Raw genomic sequence first — 24,997 nt, 5'->3', positions numbered from 1 at the left:
CAGGAAAGCACAGATCTGGAAAAGCAGATAATTTACTGAAGTGCTGTGTGTTCAAGAGGCCAGACAACCTCGATGGTCTGAGCAATGGGCTTGTGGAGGGCCAGCAGCAGTTACACAGAGCTGGTGTGGACACCAAGAGAGCAGCAGTGGGACCACAGAGCTGCTGACACCTCGTGTTCCAGTGAAGAAACCTCTGCTCATTTTCTCTGAGGATCAGTGTTTAACACTGCTGAGGAAGAGAAGCAGGAAATTGAGGGAGGAGGGAGATGAGCCCAGGTACAGCCTGTGATGATGTGAATGGGTGTTTGAAGTTTTAGAGTGGTTTTAGCATTTAACCCCCATTGAAATGCACTGAACTAGAGGGAAGGACGGCGCGGCAGACATTAACATTTGGGTTTAACAATGCAGACAATTGCTGAGGCTTAGAAAAGGTGCACTGATCCATGAATGCACGATGAGAGTTTAAAAACCTGCTGAACGGAACGGAGTGTGCACTATTCCAAAACTGTTGATCTGTGCAAAATTATTAAACAACACTTGAGATGTGCCAGGATTGCAGTCCCAGGTGCAGAGCAGCTGCTCCCTTTCTCTTCCCAGCACCGTGCAGGGGCGTTCCTGCTGGAGAGGAGAAGTTTGGCAGGGGCACAGCTCCAGAGGGGAAGGTGGTGGGCACTCACACTCCTGCCTGCTGCTGAATTCCAGCTCAGCAGCAGCCCCTGAGCACCCACAGCAGCACAGCAAGGGCAGCTGCTCCACTTTCCTCTTATTGATTGTGGAGAGGGAATACTGGAAGCAAATGGGGAGCAGCTAAAGCAGTACATGGGGGCTGCCAAAATGTTCTCTGCTTCACCAAGTGAGATCCTCTACCCATCAGCTGAGATTTTAATTAACAAAAAATCAAGTTGAGGAATTCTGTTGGAATTAAGTTCCTGTTTCTGCTCTGCTCACTGATTTCTCATCACCATGTGCAGACTGAGAAAGAGAGATATCTGCATTAGGTGAACTCCATGGCCATGTTAAGATGCTGGTACCTTTGGAAGAGAAGAGAATGCCTTTGCTCACAGTACCTGGGACAGTGGCTGCTCCCCAGGAATGTCACCTCCCCTGCAGGACAAGAAATGCTGCTCAATACCAAGAACCAAATGGGGCTCTGCTGAGATGTGTGAAAGAGAGCGGGATGGCAGGGGAGGGGATGCAGCCTGCCTCTGAAATTGGATCCAGCCCTTGCTGAAGCAAATGAGAGACTTTCTCCTGCTTTACTGGCCCCAGACCAGGAGCTTTCAGGGCTGTGAGGACTTCACTGTCTATTGTAAAGCAGTGACAGCCAACTGTGACACAAGCTTGGAACAAAGACTTGTAGGCAGTGTGGTTGTGGAGGCTCAAGCTCTCTGGTATGTCACACTTCAAGTTGTTTAGACCAAGTGCAATTATCCCTTGATGGAGCAGCAGTTCCACTGCCAGGATGCAGCAGAGCAGGTGCACGTGGAGCAAGTTCAAGCTGATTTCAATCTCAGCACAGTTTGTGTTTAGGGAAAGCTTCAGGAATACTTTTTTCTTCCCATTCAATCACTGCTTTTGTTGATAATGAGAACACATGGAGCAGAGCTTAGAGCAGGATCTCCTTTCTTCCTTCTCCACTTGTGATCAAAATCCTGTCAGTCCCATTCTTGCTCCATGAGTTTCTGTTTCTTTGGAGCAATCTCACGGCTCCTGCTGGCCTTGTCACCAGGATGCAGTGCTTCTCCTGGGCCAGCATCCTTCCAGCCTGCTCATCTCCAGACATCTTCATCCTCAGCACTGAGATAAAGGATCTCTCACCAGCACCAATCCCAAGCACACGCTCTCGTCTGAGGTGGATTTGCTTAAATATGTGATCCTTCCACTTGTGCAGATAAAGCATTACCAGCACTTGTTAGTTTATGTAAACATCCACATTTTTCATATTCATCAGCTGCTATCCCAGAAGGGCTTAAGAGCTGTTTCTGTGGTGAAACCCCAGCAGATGGTACCAGCTCCTTCTTGCACCCATCTAATTGCAAACACGGAACCTGCTCTGTACAAGCTGTTAATTAGGTGAAAATAACACATATGTTTGAGCTATAAGCTAAGGTGGGTTCCCCCCCTCCTCTGTTTTCCCCCAGTTGAATTGCTCACACAAATGGGGTTATAAACTGACAGAATAATTTGCAGATGGATGAGAAAAGTAAGAGGGGAAAAATACTCAGGCAGCATCAGATGTAATGTTCTTTGTAAAATAATGGACTTTAAAAGTAATTTTCTGAGCACTAAGTAAACTAAATGTTCATGATTCACAGCTCTAATCCCTGTAACTGAAATTTAAGATCTAAGACTCCATGAAATTAAAGAAAAAGAAACAATTACATGCATATTCATTCAATTTCATGTACTGTGAATCCTTCAAAAAAAAAAAATTTAACAGGGGAAACAGAGGTTTCTAAAAACTGTGTTTGAGAAAACCCAGCAGATCAGCTGTGACTGCTGGAGCCAGCCACCCTTCTGTGCCTGCTGGCTTCTCAGCCTTCCTGGGGAATGCAAACATTCCACAGGTGTGAAGCACAGAGTGCACAAAGCTGAAGGCACGGAGTGGGCAGAGCCAGCTCAGCCTTCCCCAGCTGCACAGGAGCAGAGCAGGTGCCCATGAACCCCTGTGCTGCTCCTGCATGAGCCCTCATCAGGGCTTCACTTTGAGCTTTCACGTTTTCCACATTCTATACTGCATTAGTATGTAGCTCTGAACTTCATATAAAGTGTTAGCAAGTTCTCCTCACAGCTCAGCCAGAGAAAAGAATCTTTTTCCAGCCCCAGAAACAAGGACACCACAGCAGCTTCAGGTCCAAAAAGTGTAAAACAACAGGGAATTGAGGAAAGCAAACTGGGAGGATGGGACTGCATCACCTGAGTTGGAATTGGACAACGAACCCCAATATGGAAATGGACCAAAACTGATAAAAGTGTGAAAATTCATGACATGCCTTCCATCTTGGGTGGAGCCACAGCTGGGCTCTTGCACTGCCCAAAGTGCATCCTTTGAAGGCCTTTTAATAAATCCCTGCTTTATTCATTTAACTCTGTCAGCCTCTGTTCTAGGCAGCCTCTCTAGGCATCACTCCAGGAGAAGGAGCCCCTCGTGCTGCTCCTCCTCCCTTCCCCAGGGATGCCATGGGAGTGTGGCAACAACATCACTGCAAAGCCCCCAGGAGCAGACAGCCAGGCTGGAAAGCTTGGGAGCTTAACAGTATTAGAAGGAATGTCTTAAGTCATGAATATTTGCCACACTAATCTAGCCTTTAATCTTCTCCCAGTAACACAAGGATACACCATCATTATCCCAAAGGATCAACAGAAAACCAGAAAAAATCCCCAGAAAGCTCTTGGATACACAACAGCAAGCTTTTGTTTTGTGAAGATAACTCTGGTCCTATGATTAGATAGTGCTGCATTGACATTCGCAAGTCTTCCCAGTTAGTTTTTAGTCTCTGAGCCACAAATAATTCATTAATTAGTAAAAAAGAGACTTTAGGACAGCCAACACAGCCAAGAAAAGCAGCCCTTAAACTGCATTCATTCAGCCAAGTGCTTCAATAGAATTATTTGGAGAGAATGTCAAGAGTCTTTACCTAAAAATTACTTTTCTCCTCTGGTCTTCTGAGACTGGACTGCCTTGTTCATCTAACCCAGGATCACAGAGGCTCCCTGGCCAGGAAGGGGCTCTGGAATTTCCCTCTGGACTGTGCCAGGGACAGCACTCACAGGGAATATTCCTCAGGGAAACACACGGAGCTCCTTTGGATCAGAGACTGGAAAGGACATCTTGTTCATCTAACCCAGGATGGCACAGAGGATCAGCATTGGGAGAGGCTCCCTGGCCAGGAAGGGGCTCTGGAATTTCCCTCTGGACTGTGCCAGGGACAGCACTCACAGGGAATATTCCTCAGGGAAACACACGGAGCTCCTTTGGATCAGAGACTGGAAAGGACAAGTCCCTCTGTATCAAAAATATGGAAAATCTGCTGCTCACAGCAGGAGCTGCCTTTGTGTTCTGCACCTGCAGCAGGAGAGGATGCATTGTCCCTGTGGTGCAGGAAGGAGCAGAGAATGGAACAGAACAAATCCTGCAGGACCTGCCCTGTTCAGGGAGAAAGCTCAGGGTGACCTCTGCTCTGCCCTCTCTACTCTCCACTTTCATTGTGCCAGTAAATCCAAACTCCAGCCGGGGTGAAAGAAGCACATCCCAACCTCTTCCGAGCAGAATATCTTAATAATTACCAACAATTATTTATAATTACGTGTATTTATAATTATAAATGTAATTATACAGAGGTAATTGCACATGCCTGGTGCAACTCTAAGGGGATGTTTGGCTGCTGCAGTGCTGGGTGAATAAGCTGCACTGAGTGTTCTGTCACTGGGTCCCCAGCCCAAAGGCCTGCAGGAGTCAGGGGGCTCTGACATCTCCTAACACCTCCCAGCTCTGTTTCCTCCTGCAGTGACAGGCTGGAGCTGCTGTGGTGACCTTGAGGTGTCCTGCAGAGTGCTGGGGAAATGGCCTTGCCAAGGGTGACACCTTTCCCTGCACATTGCTGTCCAAAGGCATCCGTCCAGCCCCACGCTCCTGCCATGAGCCACGGAGGGCTCTGTGTGCCTCTGGAGGTTCTCTGTCAGCCATCCCAGTGTATCTTACAAAAGAATTAACTGGCACAACCCTTCTTCTTCCCAAGAAGGGAACACAGCCTGTCAAAGCCCTCAAGCAGGAGAGGAGCCCTGGGGACACGTTGTGGCTCCAAGGGACACGTGTGGCCCTGGCAGCACAGGGGTGGCAGGTCCAAAACCCCCAAAATCACAGCAAAGAGATTCTGCAGACCTCATGGCTGTGGGGGTCTGCAGAAAACAAAACAAACCACAGAATTTTCCTCTTTTGAGGAGAACTTTCAAAAAACCTAATCACAGTGAGAACAAATGTCAAAATACCACATTGTGGATGACACAAAATTTGCCTTTTCTAACAGAGCTCTTCAGAAACCATGACTTATTGAAATCAACACTTCACTATTGACTTTCAGTTACAGGCAGAGATTGAATTATCAGAAAAATCAGTGCAGAGCTCCCTGAGTCCTCCACTGTGCTCTTCACTGGAGCATTTTTGATCCAAAGCCTGTATGACACACGTGGACTGGGCTTCTCTCTCATCCAACAACACCCTGCTCAAATCCATTTACAAATGAGTTGGCCTTCCTATCTGTCAGTCTTTCTGCCATGGACTTGTATGAACCCTGTCTAAATGCCAAGACAGATCTGTAAAGTTCTTCAGTTTCCCCTCGAATCTGGGCAAAAACAACTGTTCCACCTCAAGCATGAAAGGGAAGTGACAAACTGCAGAGTGCTGCCATAAGTTTGCTCTTCTACTTTAGGATTTTTCTCTTTTTTTTTTTGTTTTTCAACATCTTCCCTTAGGGCTGTGTAGATACAGAAAAACATGCCACAGTGAAAGAAGACAAAAACATGGGAAGAGTGAGAAAAGGTTTCTACCTTCACTTCATCACAAGAGAAGTTTATCTAAAAGCTATGTGAGACATAAAAATACATCCTCAGAATCACAGAAAACTTAAAAATCTGACTCTTTTACTAGAAATTATGAGCTGTCTTTCCTAACCAGAAAATTTACAGGTGCCACACAAACAGAAAATGCTTCCAGACTGTGCTTGGAAAGGAAATGATGTCATTAAAAATGGTGCTTTGTTAAAAATCCCTAGAAAAAAGGATAGGAATAACCTGTGTTAAAAATGCCTGGAAGAAGAGGCAGGGAAAGCAAAATGAAAGCAAAGTAATCAGGTAACCAAGCAGGCAGAGAGCACCAGTGAGTGCAGCTGAATGAGCAGGACATTGCTCAGGCTGCATTTGGGTGAGAATGGATTGCAGTTCTCCTGTGCTGCAGGCTCAGCCCCTCAGCCTGAGGTGGATTCTTGGCTGTGGCTGCCACCCAGACCAGTGAAGGTAGCAGAGATTTTTGAATTTTAGTCACGTTGCCAGGCCCAAGGGGGTTTGCTCAGAGGGACAGGATCAGAGAGCAACCCAGAGGTGCAATCCAGCTGTGAACACTCCATGCACAGACACAGAAATTACCTTCCCATGAAACCCCAGGTCCCTCTCTTACTTTCATCTCCTGCTTGCTAGAGCTACAAGAGAACAAGTTAATGTGAAGAACAGATTTAATTTCTTAATTAATGCCCAGTTTTCCTTTGTGCTGCTGTTCTCTGGAGACACTTCCTCCCCATCCACACTCACCAAACTGCAAACCAGTGCTGTGGCTGCCACATTTCTGCCCTGTGCAACATTTGCATCCCAGGCATCCCTGCTGCAGGTGCTGCACTCTGCTTTTATTCTCTGTGCAATCAGCACTGAAGGCTGAATAGACTTTTTTTATTTTCTACAAGAGGCTCATGCTCCCTGTCTTCTTTTAAGTTTTTCTTAATAGTGGCTTCTCAGCTGACATCACATGGATTTTTTCCCAATGTTTGTGCTGCAGGTGCACTTTGGAGGCTGTGGTAGGACAGCTGTCATCTCCTCCTCTGCAGCCTCACTTCCCATTTCATCCCAAAATCTTCAAATAGTTTCTTGCTTTGATCTCCCACTTCTGTGGCAAAGGAGGGTTTGGTGAAGTTCTGTGGATTTTAACCATGCTTCCTGCCAAAACACATACTTTTTTTTTCTGTCCATTTGGCTTATTCTGAGATAATTTCATATTCTTGCCAGGATTTCAAGGAGGGCTCCTGAGTTTTAAGGAAATTCTCTTTGATGCCAGCAGTCTCATCCTTATGTCACAACACCCGTGCAGCAGGGGGCTCTGAAGTCAGTTTGTGGTGACCAAAGCCATCAGCTCTTTTAACTCTGTTAAAGTCTCATGTTTTATGCAGGTCAGAGATGCAGCCCTGTTGATCTCACTTGAGAGAGGACCCTTCTTCGTGGCAGTGAGAAGTTTGTTTTTCACCACTTTGCTGCCCCTGCAGCTGCTGAAGGTCACCAGTCCTCGGTGAATTTGTGCTCAGTGCAGGGCATCTGCACTTCTTGATTCTGCACTTGGGGCCATTCTCTGCCTTCCAATGCCCCCCTTCATCTCTGGCTGCACAGTTCAAGGGGATTATGCAGAAAATATTTTCTTCAGACCAGAATAATCCAAACTCACTTCTGTGCTCCCGTGCTGCTGGCTGGAAAACACACTGGCACTTGGAGGGTGCACCTCACACACCTGGCAGCACCTGAAAGGAGCTTCCAAGAGCCTTGGAAAGGACTTGGTGCACAGGATCCATGTCTTGTGAGGTGAAAAGCCACCCCAGCTGTGGCAGATTTTGCTCACGAGCATCTCCTGCTGCTTGGAGAGCAGCACATGCACAGGGCCTGCAGCTACAGCCCAGGGCTTGGGAAAGGCTGCACCAACATTCTAGGAAGGGATGAGCTGCTCCAGTGAAATCCCTGCTTTTCAGGATACCTTCTGTTTCTTTTCCTTATTTCTCTTCCTGCCTGTCAGTCTCACTCCAGCCTTCTTTATTTAGAATCACCTTCATTTTCAGGTATCACAGGCTTTTCTCTGAGCTTGCTGCAGCTCTTCCTGGACTCCCAGTGACAGAAAAAAGAATTATTTGAAAGACAGGCAGCAGCAGCCCCCTTCAGGATCTCCTCAGTCTCACTGAACAGGATCCCTGACTCACACAAGGTCAGCAGCCTCCTCCCAGGAGCCACACTCCTGCACAAAACCATCTGTGCATTCCTCAAATGGGCCAAAGCTTGGAGGCATCTTCTCACAAGAATTAAGGGGATCAAAGTTGGCAATAATGGATTTTTTTCCTCGGCAGAACTGGTTACACAAGATGAAAATATCAATAATAACATAAGGCAGTGAAACAAGCCCCACTGTCACGTTTGGGAGGAACAGAAGGTCTTAGCAAATGGCTGTCTGCGAGATTTCAAACCCACCAACAGCCCTGCAAAGTGCAAACAAGCTGGGACTTCACCAGTCCCAGTGCTGTGGCATCCACAGCAGAACTGGGCAACATCCACAGCCGTGGGCTGTCACTGTGTTCAAGGCAGCACCAAGGAGGAGCCTCTCAGGGTCTGAGCTCTCCATCAGCCCATGGAAACGGGATCCAGCTGCACCCCGTGGGTCTCTCCCTGTGCCACCTTGCATGAGGACACCAAAGCCATCCCTGGTGCTCTGCAGGAGCAGGGTCACCCTGGGGTGCTGCAGGATGGGCTGTAAGGAGGAGACACAGCCCTGCCCCAGGGATACAGGATTTCAGCTGCTCTTCCCCTTCTGCCCTTCCTTTCCTTCAGTGGCACTTCGCCTCTGATTTTTGCCCTCGGATCCTGATCTTCACTGAGCAATTCTGAAAACATTTCCTTGGCATTTGTAGTGCACAAAATGTGCTTAAAAACACAGCAATGAAGCATTTACTCCAAGGAAGGATTTTCTCATTTCACTCTCATAATCTCTCATGCTAAACTCACTGCAGGTTGGGGAAATCTGGAAGTCTCCAGCTTCTGTGTGGCAGGAACTATTTAAGTCTGCAGATTTCCAGTATGGGTGTTTTGAAATCTTTTCTTTCTGGGGTGGCAATAAAAGATGTGGAGAGAAAATCTCCCCTGGCAACATGTACTCTTGAAAGGCCCTTTGAAAGCAAACATGCCAGCAGTAAGAAATATTTCAGCATCTTGCATTCCCATCTCCCCTTCCTTCCCTCTCCACCTCCCAGCCTGGGCTCTTTGCATTGGAATAATAAATTTCTTTGTGCCCCATCTTACAAAAGTGTTTCACATCACCTCCATGCACTTGGCTGGGGAAGTCCTTGCAATCACAGGTTGTGTTCTCTCACACAGCACTGCAAGTATTTCATGTTTCTTTGAAGCCAAGTGTTATCAGCTGGCCATGTAATATTCAGTTTCGGGGAGAAAAAAAAAAAAAGATGATTGTATTCTGAAATACTGATTGCATCAAATGGCAACTAGATTGTGAGACAGTAATCATGCTGAGCTCAGGCGATTAAAAACTCACTTGGAAAATTGGTGCTTGCTGAGCCTTTATGGAAAGAAATGAATTAAGAAGGGAAACAATGAGGAAGGGCATACATTAATTTGGCTCTGCAGTGCATAATGCTGATTGTAAGAGATCTAAAGAAGAACTGTGTGTCTTAAGGATTTCCTCTTATGTTTCCAGAAGGAAACCCGAGAGCCACCGGAGGGGGACTGCAAATTAAATCCTAACACTAATCTCAGAAGCAGCAATTGGAAAAGAGCAAATAAATAAACAATATAAATAGCAGCTAGCATTTCCTGAATTCTCTTTTGTGACAATGCCTCTCCCACAAAGGAGTCCCCTGGCTGGCAGTCCTGCAGTCTCATCCATCCCTGTCCCTGGCTGCTGCTGAGCTGCACTGGGTGTTTGCACGAGGAGCCCAGCGCAGGATGAGCAGTGTTGCAGCTCCTGCCTGTGCTGCAGCCAGCCCCGTGGGGCTCCCGTGCAGCGTCAGGGTGGGCACTGTGTGCACAGCAGCATATCCATCAAATAAATAATCCATCAAATAAACGCCCAGACCCGTGCCAAGAAGGGAAATGTTCATTTCACAGCCTCTTGCTGACGCCTCCACCAGCTCAGGTCTCTCTGCTCATTATCCCCCCTGGCCCACAAGGGCTTTTGGGCCAGGCTGACACTGGAGGGAGGTTTCATCCTGCAGCCCAGCAGGCTCCATGCCCATACCTGTGGCCTTGGATGCACCAGCTCTTTTTGCCTCCCCCTTTGCTGCCAGACTCTGGTTTTGCACCTTATGTTTGGGTTTGAATCTAAACTCCCGTATTTTTAAATGAAACCAAGTTTTTGCCATTCCCTTGTGAACGGAGCTGTAGCAGATGCAAAACCAAAGTGCTGATGAGCTGCCTGGAGCACCAAGGTGGCTGAGGCTGCTGTTGCAGCCTGGGCTGCAGGAGATGGCCCTGCCAGAGCCAGGGCTGGGCGCTGACTGCTCTCTCTGAACACAATGCCTATTTGTTCTAGAGCCGTGGAGCACTTCCAGTGCTTTTCCTCAGGAGAAATTCATCAAAGGAGCAAAACTCAACAACTTAATATTAACAAAAAGTGATTCATTTTCACAGTGAATTTGATGGAAAGCTGCTTAATTGCCCAGCCAAGCATCACAGAGTTCCAAATCTGCCCCTCAACTTCTTCTTGAGCAGATGCAAACTTTAAAGTTTAATCGCCACTTAACACTTCTGATATTTTAAAAGATTTACCTGGACCGCTCTCCAATAGCCTGGCTCGACCCACAAAAACAACTCTAGCAATTCAAGAAGTCTTAGATGTGGGAGTAAATATCTTGGTACAGTGCCATGAGTATAAGTCAGACCTTAATAATTGACAACACAAACCAAAATGCTAAATCCTGACATTTAGTTAACCATTGAAGCCACTGCTCGAACTGAAGCTGAGGGACCCTCTTCCCAGAGTGTGCAATTAATTGGAAGAAGAGAAAAACCACACCCCAGTGCAACTGTGCCATACTTCAGGCAAGTGGAAAAAGAAATCCATTTATAACTTCACTTTGTTCTTTCATCCTCATTTAATGAGCTGTCTGACTCAATAACCCAGCATTAAGTATGATTCTTTAGGGCTGGGTTTTCCCCATTCCCCTCAGAATCCCAATCTAACCTGCATGTTAATTCTCCTCCTGTTCCTGATCCTATGAAGAACACCAAACTAGTTTTCACTCTGAATTCCAGTTCCATATAATGAGAATACAAAACCATAAATAACTAAAAACCTAGCAAGAGAAAGCCTGCCTTTGCCCACAGAGGAGGAAGGGAGCTGGTTACTGTCAACAGTAGCTGCTTCTTCTGTCAAATAAATTAACTATATTTCAAACTGGTGGTGCCATGTCAGCCTCCTCATCTCCATCTCCAACTCCCATTCCGTATCTCGAGGGAGAGCATCTCAGAACATGTTACTAAAACACAGGTGTGGGTGAGCTAAACCACAAAAATAAACACCCAAGCTGCCTTCAAAACCCAACTGTGACCCACAGAACGGAGTGGGGGGAACACAAAGCTTTGGCTGTGCCAGTGCAAATCACTGCTGAGCTGCCTCAGTGCTGCAGACAGGTAGAGCCTGAAAGAACCCATAAAAGAGGGTTCAGGCCCTGCTACTCTAGCTAGGCTAGCAGGCAGCTTGTAAGTTCCCATGTGAAAAAATCAGAGGAATGACAATCAGTTTGCATAACAATCTCTCCTTGTGGAGAAAAATAGGTTGCACCTGTAATAACAAAAGATCTGTCCCATGAGAATCCGTGAAGAAAATATGTAAACTAACCAAAAACAGAGAGATTTGATGGATATACACACGGGCCCTTTACCAGCGAGCAAACTGAGTTTGTGTATTGTTAGCCAGTTAGATTTAACACGGTGCCTTCTGGTATTTCCTATAAGTATGAGCTTTGTGGATAAAGAATTGGCTTTTCTGCATGAAGAACCTGAGTCCTGTCTGTTTCTATTGTGACATCTCAGCACCAAGGTCTCTGGAAATGCATTTCCACACAGGTGGGCGCTGCCCCAAGCCCTGCTCTGGGTCAGGAGGGGATGCTCTGCACCCCTGTGCTGCCCAGCCCCACTTCCCCCAGCTCCCACATCAGGGAGGGCAGCAGAGAAAGGCTCTGCTCCCACCCAGAGCTGACAGCTAATGGCTGCTTTAACTCTGCCACCAGCAAATCGTGCCCTCTGCAACGCCCCTGTCACTCCTGTGCCTGTCACACACTGGCATGACATTAGCTGAGAGCACAGCTTGGCCCCAGGGGTTTTGATGACAACGGGAATCTGAATTCATTTACCCAGCCAGAATGGTTCAAGAGGTGTAAAAGCCTTGGAATCATGAGGTTCACAGAGCTGCAATTAGAATATTTAATAGCCAGCTAGGATAAAGTTTACAAAGTAGAGATTATGTCCTACAGAATCTGGAGGAAAAGCCTGTAAAAGTTTGTCATTTTCTCCCAACAACAGCTACTTATTGCTCTCTTTGAGCATGGACTGAGTTGTTTATTTACTGGTGCATTTCTTACTATAAAATATTCAGAGTTTATCCTAAGCAATGCCATGGTTTGGGTAATGATTGTTTCTCAGGACTGGGATCTGTGCCCTTTGCATTTCTGCTCTCAGAGCAGCCAAATGCTAAGCCATAGAATTGTTTTCTTCCTCTGAAGTAGCAGCTGGTGCCTTGGAAGACACCATAAGCATCTCTGCCGAAATCTGTGTAATTGCACATGTCGGTGTGGTCTGCTCTGAACGAATCCTTCTCCCAGACAAAACACTGTTTTCTCAAGCTGGCTTTGAAGACTGTGTGTGTTCAAATATAGCTTCAGGAAGGCACACACATATATTTTGCTATAAACTGTGTACAGCGTGTGCTGTATACAGAATATTAATGCCTCAATATGTGATTTTGTGCGACTGCCTCGCTGGCATCTATTGCTATACATGGAGCTGGTTTGTGGGCAAATAGAACTCCAAACACAAAGTTTGAGCTTGGCACAATCCTAAAACAATACAGATTTCCACCTGCTGTAACAAGAGCGTTTTAAGCTAAATCTTTAATATGCAGTAAGTGGCTGTGGTCCTCTGTTCTGATCGTACTTTGTCAAGCTAGAAAACTAATTAGCAGAATCTGGTGACCTGGGTGTCAGAACCTCTGATATTTCAACAGAGAGCAAAGTCCTTAATTCAACAGCAGACATATTGTAGAGAGATCTGATGTGCTCCCCTGCCCACCCCTAATGACTCATAAAGATGAACTTTGTACGGGGACAAAGAGAATGGACTTTTTGTCCAAAATAACCAGAAATTGCAAGAAGCTCTAATTTGTAAGTTTGATGAATTGCAAACAGCTCGATGATAATTCATTATTGCCCTAACTTAGGCATATCTGCCTACAGATACAAAAGGCAAGATGTTTAACGAGACAACTCTTTCTTGCAATAAATCCTCCTGGGACAGGAATGTCCTTGTCATCGCCGTGGCACTGCTGAGACAGACACAGCAGCCCCAAAAACACTCCTCAGCTCCCAGCAATCCTCCTGCTCAGCTGAGGAATGTTCCCTGCCATAAAGCAGGGGTGTCATTACTCGAGGAGCTGTGCCATGCACTGCAGAGCCCGTCCCTGCCAGCTCCTGGGGACAGCTGGGCACGGAGCTGGCACTGACCTGTGGCTGCTCACAGCTGAGTGCAGGGAGCTGAGCTCACTGCCACTAATCAGCTGAGATTAGGAGGATGGACAGGGAGAAGGACTCACCAAATTAAACACTCAGACTTCAAAAGCTTTTTCAGCACGCAGCCCCAGCCTGGCCCCTGCTCGGGGACAGTCTCGTCTGCAGGGCTGCCAAACCTGAGCCATTCCACTGAAGAAAAAGATCACTTAGAAAATAAGATCTAGCTCAGAATTCATAGTGCAACAAGCCAAGTGGCACCAAAGTAAATCCATCATGTAAACAAGCAGAGAGGATTTTCACTGCTTCCAGGAAGAGTTTGGCCTCCTGGAGGAAGGTAATTTCTGCACGAGTGACCGCAGAATAAAGCAGTCAGGTACTCAAAAATATGATAGATGGAGGAACAACATCAGCTCTGCTTTATGTACAAGTCCATCACATTCTTGATCACACACTTTAATGGCAAAGCAGCTGCAGAACTTGCAAATTACAAGCTCTGGCTTTGTTTTCAGAGCTGCTGCATAAATAGCTGTATTTAACAACTCCAAGCAGGCTCTTCTTTCTGTAAATTGTCCCAAGATTGTGCCATGAGTCTGCAGCAAGGAATTGTTCTCAAAAATTCAGTGTCATCTAAATTGGAGAAGCTCAGTATCCCTCCATTTCCCCGTTTGTTTTTTGCCCCTGGAGCCTTGTTGCAGTTTTTGTGCTGGGGTTGGAGAACTCTGTGCCCAGGGCTGTTGGACAAGGTCCTCAGTCACTCACCTGTTTTGCCTGGAAGAGGAAAGAACTCTCCTCAGATTTAATCTATTTCAGCTGTTACCTCTCTGCCTTTGTTACACTGGGGTTTTTTTCTGCACATTAGATAAAGCCTGCCTGGCTGCTGCCAGGAAAATTAGGTCTTCTATTGTTTTACCATTAATTATGGAGAGTTCAAGATAAGGTTTGTGTTCCAAAAGTAGAGGGCAGGAACGGTTTGAATTTTACTTTCATTATAATTAGACAGGAAATTATGAAAAGGTGAAAAATAATTCATCGAAGAGCTTTCCTCTAGCAAGATAACAAGGAAGGCACATTCTGGCACAGATGGAGTTCACGGGGCATTATTGAACACCATTGTTCTGTGTGCCTGTGCTGGGCAGGGGAGCCTGCTCCTACTGATTCATGTGTGGGCAGAAATGGGCAGGGGGGAGGCCCCTGACTCCCTGCTGTTCTACTGAGGGCCTTTTCTCCTACCAAAAAAAAAAAAAAATCAGGTTAAATTAGTCCAGGGTGTAAGGCATTGAGTGACTGCAGAGATTAATTGGAACAATCAGTCACTTTCTGGGTAACTTGCAAAGGACATGGAGTTATGACTAATGGAAGGATGAATTAATTGGGCAGCTGTCTCGCTTTCAGTTGAACACTACTGAGATAAACATTTGGACTAAGGAGCTGTCCTCATTAGAATTTCTTCATTTGATGCTGATGGTGATGTTTACAACTATCATGAGACTCCAGAGTCTTCAGAATTTCACTTCACGTGGAATTGCTGCAGCTCAGGCTTTTAAAGGCACTTTTACAAAGGAGGGCATGAACCTTACCTGCAGGTTCCAACTGCAGGCTGGCCATGCCAAAGCCCCTCAGGGTCCATTTCCTCCTGCAATAAACCTTCTGTAATCAACCTCTGCCATGCTCCCACCATTTCTTTCTTCTCAGCTTCACAACCTGATTATTTATTTAGGGTTTGCAGGAAAAGCAGGACACAGGGACAGAGGAGTCCGTGGCAGAAGATCACGGAGGTGAAGATGAGGATTTTGGTCATTCAGAGCCAACAGAAACTTTAGAAACCATATAATGCAGGTGGAGGAGGGGAGAAGGATGAATTTCTCTCCTTGTTAGCAGATAAGGAAGCAAGATTCCAAGGGGAATGAGTGGTTTACCCACAGTCACACAGGAAATCAGCAAGAGATATGGAAATTAATGCTGAGAAGCATTTCAGTGCCTTAATCATAAAGCCAATCTTTTCCCTCAAATGCCAACAGCATTAAACGTTCCTTTTAAATAATGGAATAAGCATAAGACTTTCATTGACTTACAGGAATGTTTCCATCCAAATATTTTAGAGGGCAGCCAGTTCCAGTGGAAGGGTTGGTCAGTATTAGGATTTATGTCCAAATTGAGGAAGCAGGGATTGGGATGAACTGAAACAAGTTCAGCTGTCAGGTTCCTTTGAGGATCATATGCTAAAAATGCAAGGTCAAAAACCCCTGGGTGTGTTTTATTATATTTACCACTAATTAGGTAGGCTTTGGGGAAAGGAGCTGAAATATTCTGTGGTTGAGAAGCTGTTAAACTGTTAAATGGCTGAGAACAGGGAAGATTCCCAGTTCTGGCACACAAATAAATCCCTTGTTCATCTCTTATCTCTTTGCCCATCTCTGAGCAGCATCAGGTCGCTGCCCAGAAAAACACATTTTGTATAAACACATAAGAGCCTGGGTGGAAGCCTGTTTTTATTTAATCTAGCTTCAATTCACTGTCTTAACTGAAAATAATGATGTTAGAGCAGTGATCAAAGAATTGCCTCATTAATTGGCTATTAAATCATTAGCTATTAAACAGAAATAGAACAGAATAATAATAACAGAAAAGGTTAAGAATGCAACACTCTATTCTGCCCAAAAGAATAGGAATATGTCTCCAGCATCAAAGAAACAATAAAGGCAGAATTAAGAGTGAAAAGAAGCTTAAGAGAAAGCAATTAGATCCAAAATGCCTGACAACTCTCATTAGAGGGTTTAGCACTACAACCTATATGGGAAAGGCAACAGAAATTCAGAAGCAAAGTCAATATTGACTTTACCAAAGGGGCTTGTAAACGGAATATGCATTTTTCTGAAAAAAATATAGGCACATAAACGTTGTACTAAATTTTAACTCATCTAATTAATTGTTATGGATTCAATCTTGCAACCAGTACATATATTTGCAGTTAAAAAATTATGCCTGAACAGCATCCGGTCTCAGCAATTTGTGACTGAAATCATGCAAGTATGCTGCAATTTTTACAAAAATAACATTAGTCCCCGTTTCTACCACCAGGATGAGGCAATATCAACTCAGCAAAGACAACATTCAGACCTCTTGGGTTTGTTCACTATGTCCAAAGATTTGAGAGACAGGTACCAGGCCTGGGAGAGGGTCCCAGGGGCATTGCCTACTGTCAGTGATTTGAGACCCAGATAATTTCCTAAAGCAGGCAAATTAAAACCTGATTTATATCAAGTCACTACCAAAAAAAAACCAAACCCACAAAACATTGTAAATCCTGTCTGGTTCAGTCCAGTATTCTCAAAGTACAGCAAGTCCTAGGAACTCAATTAATAAAAATAAAAGTCCCCACACAGCAGCTTTTGGATCTGGTTTTCTGAAGTGCAAAAAGAAGACAGTCCCAGCAATACGTTGGTGATATACAACTCAATGCTTGAGTTTATAATATCAATTAATTGACCATGTTTATCAACTGATAAATAATAGTCGCTAATCAGATAATAGCTGTATGCTACACAGAGAAAAAAATGTAAAGAATAGCAACATTTATCAAGGCAGTCTTTTCCTTTGAGAATTAATCTAGTTATAAACAAAGATATTCATCCATGTTCCTCTGGTAAGGACCTTCAAAGAAATTTGGTTTCCAGAAAAAGAAAATGGGATTTTTTTTCTTTCTCTATCTGATACTTAAGGGAAAATATGGAACCCATAAATAATACCAAAAACCCCACCCCATACAGAATTCAATATATACTGTACTCAATACTGTACTTAATTTTTAAGTTCATTTGAAACAAGAACATCCCCAAATCACATAATAAAACAAATTAATATATTCAAGATAGTCAAAAGCACCTCTTTTATGTTTAATAATAATAATTATGAGCTAAAAGCTGAAAGCCAGGCAGTGGTGTCAGAAGTCAGGCAGGCAGAGTCTTGGTAAAGTCACATCAACACAATTTTCATTGCAATGTCAGGGAGACAGAACCACTCTAACATTTTAAAAACCCCACTAAAACACAGCACAACATTGTTAAAAGCTCGCAGCTGTCATTTTAAGACTTTTTGCAGTATGATTGTTATTTCCTATCCCTGTCCCTCTCCTCCAGATGTTGGTACAGCTCAGGATCATTTTAAGAAACTCCTGAGTGGCGATGCAGCCAGAGCACGAAGGAAGCTTCCTGCCCCCTGTGCCAATATTCTGCATTTCTGCTGTGAACCCATGGGCAGGGCACAGCCCCAGAGGAACAGAGACCCCTCTGGGTCTCCCCACATGGGACACATCAGCCACGCCAGCCCTGGCAGCAGAGGAACACCTGGGCAGATGTGAGCAGCCACGGGGCTGTGCAGCACCTCTGGGAGCTCCATCCTCCCCTCCACGGCAGCAGCCAGCACTGGGGAACGACTGGCTGATGGAAAATCCCAGCGTGGGGAGGCTGGAGGAGGAATAAAACACACAAACTCGTGTGGGTGCCTCACCTTCACGACGTCTTCGTCGGCGGATCTGCACTCGGCGGAGTCCGAGACGTCGACCACGGAGCCGTCCTCCTGCACGGCGACCACCTTGACTGGCACAGCCACCATCCTGCCCGTGAGGATGGCTGTGTTGAGGATTTCTGTGTCCTGGGAGCACACACAAACACAGGACGAGTGTTAGAGCAGCACAACACCACGAGAATGGCACAGGGGCCACGACAGTGACAGGCACAGGGATGGGACCCTCCCTTGCACGCACCCTTCCAGCTCCCTGAAATGTTTTAGCAGCTTTCTAAGCCAAAAGCTGCATCAGGACCACCAAGCCCTGGTTCTGACAAACTCCTTTTGAGCCCATGTGCAGGTCTGGCTGAGGGCAGTGGCATCTGTAAGCACAGCACTGCTCGGTGGCATCTCCAGGGCATCAGCATCCCTCCCAGCCCTTTGCCCCAAAGGTGCCACTGCTTTGGGAGGGGATTATCCACCATCACAACAGCATTTCCTCCTTCCTGTTCCAGCTCACTCTGCTGTGAGTCGACCATTTATTTCCATAAATACATTAGGAGAAAAACTGTGCATCCACATACAATTTTTTTAGTCTTTCCCCAACAAAATCCCACCTAGAGACGCTTAACCACGTTTATCTGTAATCCTGATGAATTCACAGTGCTGGCACTCTAATGACTCCATTACACAGCCTTCCTCTCTGTCTCACTTTGATTAATTACTTGCTACAGAGGCCTCTGCCTGGCATAGGCAGGTCCAGGCTGGAGGGGAACAGCCTCTGCAGAAGCAGTGCTGACTGCCAGCCCAAAAGTTGACAGACAAGTGGGGCAAGGAATGATCTGGGATTTCACAGGGATTCATCCTGGCCCCCTCAAAAAGCCTGCAATAGGAAATACTGCTCTGAATCAATCCCCTTTTCATTTTTCAACTTCCATAAAACTAATTGCTTGCCAGTTGGGAGGGAAAAAAATAAAAAAGTTGCTTCAAACTAATCTAACTTTAAATTCCATTATTAGAATTGGTGGAAGAAGGAATGGATTTTAGTGAAAAATTTGATGGCAGCTTGCATAGGGAGATATATTCACTATCATTTGCTCTGGCTGCTGGCTAGATTGATAGAGAGTAATGGGCATTGACCACAAGCTAAGGACAGCTAGAGAAGACCAATAAATACTTGCAACTAAGATGTATTATTAATCAATATTCGGAACCTTTTACAAAAAGCGTCCTGAATTAAATGAGCTGCAGCACTAATAACAGCAGTGCCAGCCACCTCCAGAGCCTCAGAGAGGTTTATGGGCAGCCAGAACAGCATCCAGCACACACTGGGGTCCATTTCTGGTCAGAACAGCACTGAAAGGACGTGCTCAGCTCCACACTCAGACTTCAATGTGATTTAAGAGTCATCCTGAGCAGAGAGGCTTTTTGGATAACACCTCAGGAAATAAGTACAGGCTTTGTTCTGTTCTCTGCGAGGCACAAACCAGATGTTTTACACAGTAAATGACTGTCTAGTTTTTGTTTCTGCTGAACAGGCTCATTTATAACCAGCTGCCAGCCAGGAGAGAGGGACACTGGCAAAGAGAGGAGTAAGTGACAGAAGTGGAAGTGTGAAAAAAACAACTGAAAATCCTTTACAGGGACTGAAATTTGAAAAGGCTGAGGAGAAAATGCACTGCCAGGTGGAAGAAAGCACTTAGGTGCACCTCAGGTGGAAAAAGGTTTTGTAAGACAGCAAAGAGAAGCGGAAGGTAATTCATCCACAAGTCAGAGAAGAGGTGGTTAGATTTCACCACTGCAAACATCCCATATATCCTAAGCCCTCAAATATCAGACATTTGATGAAGACCGGGTGGTCCTGGGTCAAACAGCTCGTGAAGAGCAATTCTCCAACATTCTCCAACAATAGATGGTGTTCTTCAACCCATCTGGGGAAAATCTATTTTGGCCAAGGTCACAAGCAATGAGCACAAAACAAATTCCACCTCTCTGTTAGCACAGCTGTGAACTGCTCCAGGTCAGGCAGGCAGCTCCTGTGGCAATCACAGCCCGATCCAAAGCACTGGGGAGTCAGGATTAAAGAGCACTGAGTCAGGATTAAAGAGCACTGAGTCAGGATTAAACAGCACTGAGTCAGGATTAAACAGCACTGAGTCAGGATTAAAGGGCTCTCTGCACCTTGGTGGGTTGGAACCAGCTCCTCAGCAAGCCTGATCCATTTCTTGTTTGTTTTTTGTGCTGTTTGTTCTTCCCCCAGGTGTTGGCCACCCTGTGTGGCAAAGCACAAGCCCCCAGCCCCCTCTGAAGCCTCAGTGCTCTTTAGCTGCCAAAGCTGCCCTCAGACTTTGATGCACTGAAGGACAATGTGAAGCTCATAAAGGCTTTGCATTCCTTTCCTAAGCTCCTGGTGAAGATGAGCATGGGACAAGCACGAGCACCAGAGCTGTCCTGAGTTCCCCAGCACACGCAGGAGCCCACCGTGCTAATTGGCTGGTGCAAACTCACAAACCCTGCCCTTCAGCAGCTCCAGAGAAATCAATATCTCAGAGGCCTGATGCCTGCAGTGAGTGTTACACAAATATAATAGGCTAGGTAAAGGCCTTCTTAAGAGCTGGCTATTTATAGACTGCAAAAATACATTTCCTCTGAGGAAGAAATATGAACTAATTGACTGTCCAGTAGATTTATAAACAGACTTTTTACTGCTTCTTCAACAAGTCATAACATTTCATCTGAATTCTGTAAAGCTTGGTTTGCATTTCCACGGTAGAGTTTCCTGCAGGAAAAGAGCTGCTGAGCTTCATCTCCCTGTGCTGGTGATTTGACAGCACCTGGAGTGTACAGAGGGGTCATTGGTCCTGCCACATGGGGCACAGTGAAGCATCAGCACCAACAGCCAGGCACCACCAGCACCATCCTCCAACCGTGGGCACTGCAAGGACCCTGGTGAAAAACTGGAAATCCTTCCCCATTTCTTTTGTTGAGGTCAGATCCTGACCAACTCCTTCAGCTCAGCAGCCTGGCTGGAAGCTACACATTCATATCACAGGCTCCATCCCTGAATAATAATAATTATTATTATGTGTGTTTATCTGCAGCTCTCTACCTGACTGCATTAGCACTTCAGCAGAGCTTTTCTTAATTACAACTGTAACCTGCTAATAGCATTTCTTTGTTGTCTGAAGGAATCTACTTCTTATGCAGCCCAGGCTAAATTAAAATTTAATACAACATCAGGTCGCAACAGAACTAGGAAGCAAATGACAGCTGTTTAATTAAAACCTAAAGCTGATTAGATGGCACTACTGAGAGAAATACTCAAGAGAAAGAGCAGAAAACTACTGGAACTCAAGGCCGGGATAATGGCTTTATTTAAATATGAATCAACGCTGCACACAGCCGTAGTAAATGTCTGACAACTGGTGGGTTTGGACAAATGTGGAGGAAAAGTGAATGGGAGACGTGTCAGGAGCCCTGAGAGAGCTGTGAGTGCACACACTGCTGTCACCTGGAGCTGGCATTGCTGAGAACTCCCTTGGGTAGGCACAAACCAGCTGAGGAACTCCAGGCACAGAGTTCCCGATAACTGTGCTTTAAACAACACCTAAACAACACTTAAACAACACCTAATTTAGTGACCTAAAGGCTCCTTGGGCAGGTGACTCCGGCAGCTCCCCCAGCTCCCTGAAGCTGCCACCACGCAGCACTTTCACCCTCTTTTGGTTGAAAAATGAAGACATGGAGAGATGGATGACACATCTCACAAGCAAGCACCTCAGGAGCTGGGCTCAGGTCAGCCCAGGGCCCGATTGCTGCCCTGGGGGAGCAGCCAGAATCCTTCCCCCAGAGCCTGCAGCCCTGCAGCCCAGGCTCCCCTGACAGGTATCATCCCTGTGATTCATGCACGAGCTGCCTGCCTTTTGCTAGAGGTTAACAAAACATGCTACAGTACACTAAACCCAATAAACACTCAATTGTAAATCAGGAGGGAAACCTAAAGCCAGCCCTATTCCACTGACAAATGCTACAGTTAAATGCCTTTTGGCATTTAGCTGAAATGACTGTCTTTAGTGAGGAAGGCAGAGAGCTGGAACATTTGTCTGTAGAATTGCATTCCTTCATTATTATTTCTTTCCCCTGAGTGTAGCTCAGGAAAATACATTTGTAATATTAGAAGGAGTCTTTTAGGAACCAGGTCTTCTGCCTGGAAACAGCATCTCTTAAAAAATGTAAATTGCAGGGCAGATTGTGACGTGTGGGCTGGGCTAGGGGAGGGTTTTTTATTTGATAAATTATTCACCACCTTTTGCTTCAGATCAAAGAGCAAGGCAATATAAATCCATTAAGCAAGCTTAATATATAAATTAGATGCTTTGCTGCAATTATTATAATCCACAGCAATTCTGTGGTTTTCCCCCCTCGTGGCTGAATACCGTTTTAGGTTTCCAATACATATTAATGAAGCCTGGGTGTGAGGAAACTCCATTTTCCACCATTCTATCAGGTAAGATACACGTTCAGTCACCCAAAGGCAAGAACAAACAACTGGGATTATGTGTTTATGAAAGATTAGAAAATGTAAACAATCTTGCAGAGATTGTATTCTTTGACCTTTTTCCTTCCTCCTTTTTCCTTTCCTTTCCTTTCCTTTCCTTTCCTTTCCTTTCCTTTCCTTTCCTCCTACTCCAGGGCTGATCCTTACCCTGCAATCACCATTTGAGTGCAGTCACTTGTTGAATCCCCCATTCCCAAGTTCTCAGGTGCCAGCCCGAGTCCCCCATCCCACTCCCTCCAACATTTCCCTGCTCTGTCTCCTCATCCCAGCCTGGAGCATCCCTGCCAGAGGGGTCAGCTCTGACAGGTGGACAGTCACAAACCCTGCAGCCTCTCTGCCCAAGCTAAAGGTCATCCTCCAGCTCCTTTGTTTACCTGCACAAAGGTTTTATTTCCCGTGGGATGGCTGAGCAAGGACAGGTGCAGGTGTGCAGCAGGAATTGATGCAGACTGAACCATACCCCGAGGTTCCTAATCACTGCTTCTCACTGAACAATGGAAGCAGCAGCCATTAGCCTAATTGAATATTATTCTACAGGTGTATCAGTGCCGCAAAAACAATTTGTTTTAGCGCAAAAAAGCACGATCCAGAGACTCCAAAGCACAGTCTCGTTTCAGAACTTGTCTTTTTGCCATGGAGACACCGAAGGAAGCTCTGATCTCAGCAGAGTGTACCTGGCACACAGAGCCAGCGGCAGGGGCTGCTCTCCCTTGGATTCATGGAAACTAAAGCTGAGATTTACTCCATTTCATGTTTTTTTACCGAGGAAATTCAGCTCATTTTGAGGTTTATGTAGGATGAACAAGAAAAACCTGCTGCTGAAGGTGAAACCTGATTAGACACACAGAGACTGTCATTTCTGTGACCTGAGGCAGTTTGGGGTTTTTTTCTTTTCATAACTCAGAACAAATCTGCCCCCATTAAGCAAAGGTTCAGAACACAGCCTGGTGCACTTGGCAGAAGTAATTGCAACCTGTCAGGCAGACTCCACTGTGCCTTCTGCACGAGCAAAAGCCCTTTCCTGAGCCTGGGCTCAGGTTATTTCTCCTCAGCACATCATGTCCAAACCTGCTCTGCGACACCATCGCTCTCAAGTGCGCACCTGAGGCTGGAGGAGCTGGGGAGCAACTGTTGTGTACCTGATTTTAGATGTCTGCAGAGAGGAGAGGCAGCAAGAGCTCCTGACTCGTGTTTCAGGCCCTTCTAGCCAAGAAACACAGGGCCTAAAGTCAGCCTCAAAGTCTGGTCAAGTCTGCCAGCCATTCACACTGGAATTTATGCTGCATTCTGTTCTCCTGACACACTCAAGCCAGTCCTTCCCAACAGCAGGTGACTGGGAACCATTTTAAAGCATATTTAGAGGTTTGCAGTTCATTTAAAAATATTGGTTTTTTCCCCTTTTTGTTCCAGAGAAAGATAATCATGTTCTGACTTAATAAAATTGTGGCTCCCCTCTGACTGAAATCAAACAATATCCCCCTGCAAATGGACACAAAATGGGCAGAGTTCTCTGCTCGAGAGCAGTGAGTGTACAAACTGATACACCAATGACTGCTTTCAAATGGCCATGAAATAATTAATCTGAACATTCCTCAGAGGCATTGTTTTCTCCACAGAGCAGTCTAAGGAGGCCATGCCTTACCATGGAACATAATTATCAGATCCACTGGAGTACCATCAGCAGTCAAAGATACCATTTCCTGGCTCTGTGTGTTTGTCCCACAGGCTTAATAATATTTAACAACATCAGGGATGGCCATTTGGAAAAGTTTCCTTCAGACATCCCTCTAACTCTTTTCCTACTCTTGCTATTTCCTTCAGACTGGGTTGGAGGGAGGGTTTTCCAGAGGGAATTCTCTGCCACTAGTGCAATGGGAGAGCTGGCAACTCAGTGGCTTGAAAAGGCTTCAGTTTCACAAGAGCAAAACTGCAGACACTGAAACATAAGGTTGTGGATCACGTGAGTTTAGCACTGCAATCTGTGTGCTCATCTCCTTCCACCAGCCCTACCTGGGCAGAAATCCATGTCCTTCTGTAAGAACAGCTGCTTAATGCTATAGAAGGATGCACAAATTAATTCCAGCATGTCTACAGCACATCCCAACATGCTGCAGGAGCAGCAGCACGGAGGGAGTGTGGCTCTCCCTCTGCTTTGGCCACGCTGCCTTGCTCCCTTCAGCCCTTCCCAGGGGCTGTGCCTCAGGAAAACCTATTTATGAGCAGGAAAAGATCCTTGGGAAAGCAACCATAACACTGTGAAAAATCCTCTGAGATTTCCTGACAGGAGACAGCTGTCCAGCAGTCACTGACAGGGGGGCAGAAGAAGCGGGTTTTGTGTCTTCCCCCCGAGCACAGCTCAAACACTGGTGTAAGTCCTGGCAGAGCAGGATGCACATTAATTGTACTTGAGAAGTGAATTATGGAGTCTAAACAGAGCTCTGGGAGATGCTCTCATTCATTGTCCTGCCGAAGGAGGATTTCATTTTCTGAAGAAAAGGAAAGGTCTGTGTCTTACCCAAAGAATTCCTGGTTTTATTCTTGAGGAGCAGACTGCTGTGCTCCCTGATTCCCCTGTTTGGGTAATTTCAGAGCTGCACTGGGCTTGTCTCAGGTGGGGAGTGCACCCTGCCCTGCAGGACTGGCTCTCCCAGCCTGGCTCAGCCTCTCCTGTGCCAGCAGGGAA

The 24,997-nt window shown here is 45.8% G+C and overlaps 1 protein-coding gene across 1 annotated transcript in view; it reads right to left on the bottom strand.

Moving 5' to 3' along the window:
• The window catches only part of LOC121364760 (transmembrane protein 132B-like), a 217,857-nt gene that overhangs the window by 26,353 nt on the left and 166,507 nt on the right, over window positions 1-24,997 (bottom strand). Inside the window, exon 5 of the mRNA XM_041488266.1 lies at window positions 17,760-17,903. Within this exon, the coding sequence (XP_041344200.1) occupies window positions 17,760-17,903 (144 nt within the window). The remainder of the gene's footprint in view (window positions 1-17,759; window positions 17,904-24,997) is intronic.

The sequence above is a fragment of the Pyrgilauda ruficollis genome, unplaced genomic scaffold (genome assembly GCF_017590135.1).
Source record: "Pyrgilauda ruficollis isolate IOZ18807 unplaced genomic scaffold, ASM1759013v1 scaffold9, whole genome shotgun sequence".
NCBI classification, from domain to species: domain Eukaryota; kingdom Metazoa; phylum Chordata; class Aves; order Passeriformes; family Passeridae; genus Pyrgilauda; species Pyrgilauda ruficollis.
This window is presented reverse-complemented; position numbering and strand designations above follow the sequence as displayed.